Source organism: Dama dama, chromosome X (assembly GCF_033118175.1).
Source record: "Dama dama isolate Ldn47 chromosome X, ASM3311817v1, whole genome shotgun sequence".
In the NCBI taxonomy this organism is placed as follows: Eukaryota; Metazoa; Chordata; class Mammalia; order Artiodactyla; family Cervidae; genus Dama; species Dama dama.
Window position 1 is genome coordinate 39,060,128 of NC_083714.1, and position 10,308 is coordinate 39,070,435.

The window sequence follows — 10,308 nt, forward strand, 5'->3', positions numbered from 1 at the left end:
AGACATACTGAAGTAAAGTAACATTGTTTTTTACCATCACCATACTAGTCCACCTGATAAACTCCAACCCTACAAGTGGGGGATGTTATGAAACTGTCATTTGCTCTATAGAGAAGTGATGTGGAGCACAGGCTCTAGATACAGGCTTGGTTATTTCCAATCCCAGCTCTGTGTAACCTTGGACAAGTCAGACGAGACCCCAAAGCAATCTCTTATGAGCACTGCTGGGAACGTGTGTGTGTGTGTGGGTGGGTGGGTGGGTGGGTGTGTGATTGTGGAAGGAAGAAGCCCCTGGGTCCACTGGATTAAGTGTATTTCATCATCTTTTTCAGGCCTTCTCGGTTGTACTCTCTTGCTGAAGACTGTGACATCAACCATTCATGGATAAAGGAAGCCCTGAAGTCAATCCTAACACACCTACATTGACCATCAAGAAGGAAGAAAAACACCCAAAGTCCCACAGGGTCTCCAAAAATGTGCTGACCTTTTTACTTGATAGGCAACTGGGGAGGCACAGAAGTGATGTGGATTTGTCCAGGTGGGTGTGGATGCTGACATAAGCCACACACAGGGTAGAGTTGGCTATTGCCAAACAGTCATAATATCTACCTGCTTATGCATGCCCATAATTTTAGGAAAAAAAGCAAAAAAAAAAAATTGGAATAGCAAACTCCTCCTTTGTTTCAGCTGTTAAAATAAAAGCTGGATTTTCACCCCTTTTGATTCAATATGTATTTATGCCAATACAATTTTCCTGGGTTATCCTGGAGGGGGGATTCTGTTCATCCTAACAGTCTATGCAGAGGCTCTCAGACATAGCAGAGATGGTGAGATCACACTGCATGTCTGATTTATTTCACCTTTAATTAAAAAAAATCAAGGGACATTATATAGTTCTAAGTCACTGAAGAACCCAAGACTCTCGTCCCCTAGGCCTTTTGGGAAGACACCCACTATGTTGCGCTCTAAAACCTATTTGCTTATCTTGGTGAGAAGACACTGTTTAAGAACAGGCCATGAGGTGTGGGGGGTGGTGGCATTTAAGACAGTCTTTTTAAAATGTTGATGCTCATGAGAATATCATTTAAATATTCTGCAGCATCAAATCATCTTTGTTGGCTCTATTTACTATAAAAAATCATAACACAAGGCATTTAAAAATGGGAACATACATTCAGAGCTTTCTAATGGTATTACTTGTCATTGTCCCCAAAGAAGTGGAATCCTCAGGTCCCTTATGTGCACCATGTGAAGTACACCTGTTCAGGCCACAGTAGGGTGAACAGAATCTATTAGACTGAAGTGATGCCAGCGAAGAGGGCTCCCCAAGAGATGAGCTGGGAAAGCCATGATGCCCACTGGGGTACATTGGAAATGGGAAGTTGGGAAATCGGGTACTCAGAGTGGGAGCTAAGCTGAGAGGAGGACAGGTTGAGCTGAGAGGCAGGAGCTGTGGGGGTGTGTCCACTTGGAGGACTTGATTTGTTTCTCCAGAAGTCAGAATCACAAAGTTCAAAAAAAGGTAGAAAAGGGTAGAAAATACAAAATTCAAAAAGGCTGGTAGAAAAAGAGAGAGTCAGAGAGAGACACACACAGAGATATGGCTGGGATCCTTCTAAAGGAGTTTTTTACCATGAGATGTTTGTGGAGGCCATATGCAGCTTTAACAGAGGATCAGGATGCAGGTGAGGCTCAAGGACTAGGTTAATTGGAGAGTGCCTCACACAGTACCACAGAGAGACATACTGTCTCCTTAATTTCTGCATGCTGCTTCTCATTGGCCAATGTATCTGCTAGCCAGAGAGAAAGAAAACCATGGGAACAGCATTGTATGGATGTCAGCCTTCTGGGGCACAGAGCCGTGGAGAGAAGGGAATAGGATTTATCTGGGTGGACAAACAGAATAAACAATCCTCAACTTTTTCCACAGGCAGCATCTACTGTTGGTTTGCTCAGATGAAGGGACATTTTGTCCAACATAGCCAACTTATCACTGAAAGGTGAGATAAATTTGATCATAGTCCTGCCTGGAAGCTAAATTATAACCTTAGTGGCCAGCTGTCAGTTTTGTAGCCCAAAGACCTAAAAATGGATAGTTAATGATCCACCGACCAGGGAGTACTTAGGGCTGGTTCACCCTGCTATCCTGACTCCCCCATGGAGACCTTAAATGACAATGAGAGGCTCTCAGCCTGGATGGAGAGGGGCAGGAACTGGAAAGAGAGAGCACAGGGGGACAAAAGGTGTTAAACTCCCTCAATATCATATATTCCCTGTATACATATTTTCCAGATATATTTAAGTTGGTACCTTAATTTTCGAAATAATTTCTGATAATAACAATACTCATCAACTCATTCAACAAATGTTTCTTGATGATTCTGTGTGCCAGCCACGCAACAATGATCAAAAGATATAATATTCCTGCCCTCATTGAAAGAACTTCCCTGATAGCTCAGTGGGTAAAGAATCTGCCTGCAATGCAGGAGACCCCGTTCAATTCCTGGGTTGGGAGCTTACATTATAATTAAGATTTATTGATTTCTCAGGTCCTGTGCCAAACACTTCATGGGTACTGTATATTCCTTTTAATAATGCTATGGAGTAGGTACTCTTAGCTAGTCTTTCAGCTAAAGAAGCTATAATTCAAATAACTTCAACAATTTGCCTAAGATAAAACACACTACTGCAGTGGGTAGCCTATCCCTTCTCCAGGGGATCTTCCTGACCCAGGAATTGAACTGGGGTCTCCTGCATTGCAGGCAGATTCTTTACCAACTGAGCTATGAGAGAAGCCTGTATTTTGCAAAAATGGATTTCAAACCCAAGCAGAGCTTCACCTAAAATCAGTGCTCTTAAATACTATGTTACTATTTATATTCAAATGAGCTAAAACTATAGCTGAATATATGGTCATAGAATATCCACATCCACATGACTACTGAGGATTTAAGTTTTATTTAATAAATGACTAAAAGTATTTAATGAAGTTATTTATTTAATAAATTGTCATTCCTCAGAGTCAATCATTCACATAAATATTAAATTGTAGAACTCATTTTGTATTGCCTTTGATAGATTCTTTCTGTACTTTGTAAATTTACATGTGGCAATGTATGACAATGTATGACAACATAGGTAATTTTTCAATTAAACTTGGAAGGGACACAGAGATATTTACTAAAGTTTTGTGAAGATAAGAAGAGATTATATCACATATCACACAGTTAAACTTGCTAAAAATAAACCTCTAGTTTCCCAAATTTCACCTAACTACTGTTAGATTTATCACCCCAGTATCAGTGTCTTCTCTCTCACAGGTTCCCCAAACCCTCTCCCAGGCCACTCTACATCCTCAGAATTTCCCTAGTCCTTTATAGCCTCTTGTTAAAATTTGGTTTGCCAGTCTACCTATTAATAACAGGACTCATGCAAGCAATGAGATTTCAGCAAAGCAGATATGCTTGGCAGCCACTCTCTTTGTGTCTCTGGCTAGTTTCATCTTAACACATTACATTTTACAAATATTTTTACAGTTTGAATTTTATATTTTGTAGTTTTTAATAGCTTGACAATTATATCTCATATTTTAAAAATCATTTTATTTCAATGGAAATTTTAAACAGTGAAAAATGTAAAAAAGGAATCTTCTATAATTGCATCTATGCTCAAGAATTAACCAGAATTAAAATTCAGAAATATATTGTGACCATGTTTCCATATGATTAAATACTTTCCAGATCACACAGTCTTTTACTGACTGAGTCAACATATATTCATTGATTCATTAAAATATATTTTTAACTGTGTTTTAAAAACATATTTTTAGACCTCTACTTATGTGCTCTTAACATGTGTATGGAGTTTGTGACAAATTATATAGAGTAAATAATAATTTTTAAACAAAATTTCAGCCGTATACCTTTATATTGATCATTTATGATTTAGTACATTAGCTTTAGATTTTATGCTGCTGCTGCGCCTGCTGCTAAGTCACTTCAGTTGTGTCTGACTCATTGCAATCCTATGGACTGTAGCCCTTCCCTCCAGGCTCCTCTGTCCATTGCATTCTCCAGGCAAGAACACTGGAGTGGGTTGCCACTTTCTCCTCCAGGGGATCTTGCCCACCCAGGGATGGAACCTGTGTCTCCTGTGGCTCCTGCATGCAGACAGATTCTTTACCACTGAGCCACGGGGAGACCCTTAGAGTTTATAGAACTAATTAAATGAAAATATTAAGATAGAGTATGGAAAAACCATTGAATACATTTTTTAAAACATGGTTACATAATTAAGAACCAAAATATTTATTTTTGTTATAGATTTAATTTTTCATTAAAACAGTAAAACTAGTCTCTGAAATATGTACCTTTGAAATGAAAGTCATCTTTGAAAAACATTGTCATTTTTATTGAGAACATGTATGCTTGGGGAAAACATAATTGTTTTGTTGTTTCTAGGCAGCAAATTATGCTCAGAGACTGAGATTGTCTTTGACAATTTATGTAACACAGGTTCACTGCTGGAGATAGAGTAATTTCACAATCCAATAGCATACAGGATAATGTCTCTTAAAAAACCAATAAAGAAATAAGAGTTCAAATCAATACTAGAGTAATGACACTATGGTTCCAGACAAGAGGGAGATGAATAAAGTCCAAATTTAGTTGAGCTGCACTTTTCTACAGCAGGCCCTCCAGAGAGTGGGCTTAGTCAACTACAAGCAGATGCCCAGCTGCCAGGGCAAAATGTTGCTAGACCATGTTGCTAGGGAAGGTAGAAGCCATACTGGATGACAGGGCACGTTGCTAGGAAAGAAAGACACTATATTGGCAGCCAAAGCGATCTCCTTAGGCCACTGCAGGCAGGCAAAGAATCATTTGGTCCAGGCGGGAGCTTATCCTCACCCCTACCCAACTCCTGCCCACCCCTCAACACAAAGTCTTCAGAGAATTATTTAGATCCGCAAAGAGCTGCCTTGCCCAGACCAAACACTCTGGAGATACTGTTCACACCTCTTGGTATTTAAAGCTTAAGTGTTCTCCAGTCATAGTCGCTCCTCCTTATGTTCTTATGGATAAGCACCCAGCAGTGCCAGTCAATAGTGGAATTAATGTATGCTTGAGAATTCCATGGACTGAAGAGCCTGGCAGGTTAAAGTCCATGGGGTTGCAAAGACTTGGACATGACTGAGTGACTAACACTACTTCTATGACAGCCACAGATACCAATGATAACATCCTGACACAGCTTCCTTAATGTGAACAAATTCACTCTCAGAGCAAAACAGCTTCATTCTTAAAACAAGTGGGTTTGGAATCATATCTAACAAATACACAACAGTAATTCTCAAAATTCACAAAAAATACCACATCTTATGATGAAGTGAAAGTGTTAGTCACTCAGTCGTGTCTGACTCTTTGAGACCCCACGGACTATAGCCCGCCAGGCTCCATAGAATTCTCCAGGCAAGAATGTTGACGTGGATTGCCATTCTATTCTCCATCTTCCCGACCCAGGGATGGAACCCGGTCTCCTGCACTGCAGGCTGATTCTTTACCATCTGAGTCCCCATGGAAGCCCCTATGATAAAGTAGCCAAACACAATTTCTGTCAAGATAGTTCCTTTATTCACTTTCTTCTGCCTTTGTCTAGTGGAGATTCACTGCTTGATGGCTAGAAACACTAAAATAATGCAGCCAGTGTAGTGGTCAAAATCATTACATTTTGTTAATAAAATTTTTAATTTTTTTCTTTCAATATGTTTTCATATCAGGATGATACAATTCTTCTGAATGGAATTACTTATTTCATATTAAACCCATAGTGTATATGGTAATACTTTATATCATATTTTTTAATGATAAAGCTTTTTGGGTAGAAAAGTTTTTTTCTTTTCTATGTTGGCTCTGATGAGCACAAGAGGCTATGGAGTCACATGTGTTTTGTTTTTGTTTTTTTTTCACTATGTTTCTCCTCTGTTGTTACCATAGAAATAAAGTAGCATCAGAGGCATGTCATTTTCAATAAAAATGCTTTCTTATTTGTTCGTAACATTGTTTGACAATGTAGTTTAAATCTACTATCCAGATATTCTGGCTTTTCTTTTTAGTTAGGCATTTAGGTTGCTGTGCTGCTGCTTAATATTAGTTAACAGTTTCATGATTTTTATTAGTGTGACAGTGGGTTGATATAATGGACTTCATTCTCTTCCAGCCTATTTCTGACACTGATTTTATCTTCCCAACAAAGTGCATCTTAGTCTCTCTTTGTCTCTGTCACTTTTATCTTTGTCTCTATTATATTTAGCTTAGTGTTAGTGGCTTAGTTGTCTCCAACTCTTCACAGTCCCATGGACTATAGCCCACCAGGCTCCTCTGAAATAGCCAAATTTAGAATAATGATGTTTTACAATTTATATCTAGTCTATTATTTTAAAAGAACAAAGTAGATTTCTCTTGTCATTTGACTAATGCTAAATATTCTTCACAATGTTGTGCAGGAAGAAAGAAGAATAGCGATTCAATTACGTGTTTATTTGTTGTTCTAGACTAAAGACTCCACTGCTGTAACAAAACAGCTCCCATCGCATTAGGTTATATACTACTGAAAACAGAGAGAGAAGATCAGGATCCTTGTATTAAATTGGAGGAAATTAATTTCATATCCAAGCTCTTGAAAGTCTTTACATGAATTACCTCATTAGATTCTTATAGCTAAGCTATGAGTTCAGTCCTGCTACCTACTCTCTATTATAGCAGGAAAAAAGTGTTTAAATAGGTATAGTATCTTGCCCTAAGGTATAGCTTGTTAGTAGTAGTTGTTTTTGAATCTTGGTATTTACTGCTGCTAGAGTACACATGTTTAAATTAATCATTACCCTAGAGTCTAGGTAATGATTAGTACTGACAAAGGACAGTTCATGCAAAGTGATTAAGGTCAAGACAGAAAAGAGACCATGACATGTCTGGGGAACTGGGAATGGCTTAAAATGATAAGTGTGATGGTTAATGAGCAGGAGGCCAATGATAGAGTTCCTTTGTCTGCTTGGTGACTGTCTTACTCCATTCAGGCTGCTATGATAAAATATCACACATTGGAAAGCTTATAAACAACTGAATTTATTTCTAACACTTTTAGAGGTTGGACGTCCAAGATCATGATGCCAGCATGGTCGGGTGACGGTCTTCTTCCTGGTTCATTGTTGTTGTTCAGTCGCTAGGTCACGTCTGACTCTTTTCGACCCCATGGACTGCAGAACACCAGGCTTCCCTGTCCTTCACCATCTCGCAGAGTTTGCTCAAACTCATGTCCGTTGAGTTGATGATGTCACTCAACCATCTCGTCCTCTGTCCTCCCCTTCTCTTCCTGCCTTCAATCTTTTCCAGCATCAGTGTCTTTTCCAACGATTTGGCCCTTTGCATCAGGTGGCGAGAATATTGGAGCTTCAGCTTCAGCATCAGTCCTTCCAATGAATATTCAGGGTTGATTTCCTTTAGGATTGACTGATTTCCTCGCAATCCAAGGTACTCTCAAGAATCTTCTCCAACACCACATTTTGAAAGCATCAGTTCTTTGGTGCTCAGACTTCTTTATGGTTCAACTCTCACATCCATACATGACTACTGGAAAAAAAATATATATATATATTGACTTTGACTCTATGGACCTTTGTTGGCAAAGTAATGTCTCTGCTTTTTAATACAATCCCCTGAAGAAGGAAATGGCAACCCACTCCAATATTCTTGCTTGGGAACTCCCAGACATGACTTAGTGATTAAACAATGAGTGAGCAGAAAAGTTTAAATATGAAACGATAGGTTGACACTATTGAAAAAAAAAGAAACAGACGTAAGAGAGTAACGTAATACAACAATGATATTCAAAAAGCAGAGAAAGTATAATCCTAGAAAAAAGAATTATTCACAGATAGTATAAGAAGAAGTTAGTCATAATCTTCTTTAATACTAGTAAGAAATTTCAACTCATGGAGAAAATGAAATTAAAGAAGGGGAGAAATTGACAACAATGAGCTGACAAAATTCTTGTGAAAATAGGAAAAAATAAAGCCATTGTTGAAGTGAAACATTATTAGAAGCATCAAGAATCAGAATGGATGGTTCAGAAGAAAAAAGGTCTGATACCAGGATATAGAACAGAAAAAAAAAACCCACAAAGAAATAAAAACTACTAGAAGAAGGCAACAGATATGAAAGGGAGAGAACAAAGCACTAACCTATGGGATGTTGTAATTCCTACCACAATTCTCAACTGGAAATGTCATTTTTTACAAGGGGAAAATATCAGGCTGGTTTTAAAATTCTTTTCTGTAATTTTTAGTGTCAAAAGGCATACTAATTTACCACAAACTCAGTAGATTAAACAACAGAAATTTATTGTCTTATAGTCTGGAGACTATAAGTTGAAGATAAAGGGGTTGGCAATTTTGGTTCCTTTTGAGGGCTGTGAGGTAGAATCTATTCCAGGCCTTTCTTCTAGCTTCTAACCATTTGCTGTCAATCTTTGGTGTTCCTTAGTGTAATAGGATTCTCCAGAGAAATGGAACCAATACGATGAGTGGATGGATAATGACAGATAGACAGACAGATTTATTATAAAGAATTAGTTCATGTGATTATGGAGGCTGAGCAGTCCCAAGACTTGCAGTCAGCAAGCTAGAGATCCTGAGTCCAAAGGCCTGAGAAATCAGGAGAGCTGATTGTCTAATTTTACAGTCTGAAAATCAGTAGGCTCAGGCTGGAGAGTCTGAGCTGATGGTTCAGTCCAAATCTGAAGGTCAGAAAAGATCAATGTTTCAGCTCAATCAGGCAGAAGGGGTTCGGTCTCTCTCTCTTTTTTACTTTTATGAGGAGTTCCCTCTTACTCATAGGAGGGTCAATGGTTTAGTTCTATTGAAGCCAACCACTGATTAGATTATGGCCACCCACATTATGAAAGGCAACCTGCATTACTAAGTCTACAAAATTTAAATGTTAATCTCATCCAAAAAACACCCTCACAGACACACGCAGAATAATGTTTGACAAAATATCTGGGTACCCCATAGTTCAGTAAAGTTTGATACATAAAATTAACCATCGCACTTAGCTTCTGTTGCATCACTCTGATCTCTGCCTTCATCTCCACATGGTACTCTCCATGTGTACATATATGTATCCAAAGTTCCCCCTTTTATAAGGACACCAAGTCATATCAGATTAGGGGGCCACCTTAGTCCAGAATGACCTTGTTTTAATTAATTACACCTGAAACAACCCTATTTCCAAATAAGGTCACAGTCTAAGGTACTAGGGGTTTGGATTTCAACACATGAATTGGGGGGGGGCAAAATTAAACCCATCACAGAAGGCATATCAGTGACTTTTCTCAGAATTAGGAGAGAAGAAATATGTGACACAGAAATTGTAGAGCTATCTAAGCAGGGTCTTGAGTTGTACAACTCTAGAGGACACAATCTCAGACACTGCAAGGTGAGTTGTGTTTCTGGAGGCACCATTCACACCTCATCCTAGATAACAAATGCCCCCTGGAGTTACATACAATGGGCATTCGCCTGTTTTGCAGGCAACAGGAAGTCTCAAACATGCACTTACAAAGAAAACACAGGCAGCCATGAATCCGGCTTGCAAAACAAAATCAACCATGACCTAAAGGAAAATGATTTAGGACTGGATGGACAAGTATATTAAAAGGACAGTGGTACAGTGGTTGGAATTCTGTGGAATAAAAGCTACCCTTTACTTTATAAAAGTATATACTGTTCAAATATTTTTATATTAAGCTCATTTTATACTCAAAATCCAATTTTAAAAAGTCATTTTGTTTTATTTTATACTAAAAACCCAATTTTTAAGTCACTTTGTTCAGTTCTTATTTGAGCTAATGATAGTAAATACAAGTCTCTATAATTCAACACTATTGCTGTTTCCTTTTGCTGTTGTTAGTCACTCAGTTGTGTCCAACTCTTTGTGACCCCATGGACTGTAGCCTGGCAGGTTCCTCTGTCCATGGGATTCTCCAGGCAAGAATACTGGAATGGACTGCCATTTCCTTCTCCATTGTTTCCTTTGAACAACATCAAATATCACCCTAACAATTTACATTTGTGTACTGCTCTAGAATTAAAAAATAATTTTCCAGCATCATTCTATTCATTCTCACAGCAACCTCATTTCATTGGAGCACGTATGTTACCTCTGTTTAAAATATCTTGCCTCGGGCTTCCCTGGTGGCTCAGTGGTAAAGAATCTGCCTGCCAATGCAGGGGACACAGGTTCAAGCTCTGGT

General features: G+C 38.5%; 1 protein-coding gene across 1 annotated transcript; it reads left to right on the plus strand.

Annotated features, from left to right (window-relative positions):
• The first annotated feature begins 380 nt into the window (after window positions 1-380).
• ETDB (embryonic testis differentiation homolog B) lies at window positions 381-560 on the plus strand. The gene has a single exon (XM_061137879.1). The coding sequence runs from the start codon at window positions 381-383 to the stop codon at window positions 558-560; it is 180 nt and encodes a 59-aa protein (XP_060993862.1).
• Window positions 561-10,308: the final 9,748 nt, after the last annotated feature.

Bases quoted from the DNA above. Each gene is read 5' to 3' on its own strand.
- ETDB (XM_061137879.1), top strand. From the start codon at position 381: ATGGATAAAGGAAGCCCTGAAGTCAATCCTAACACACCTACATTGACC.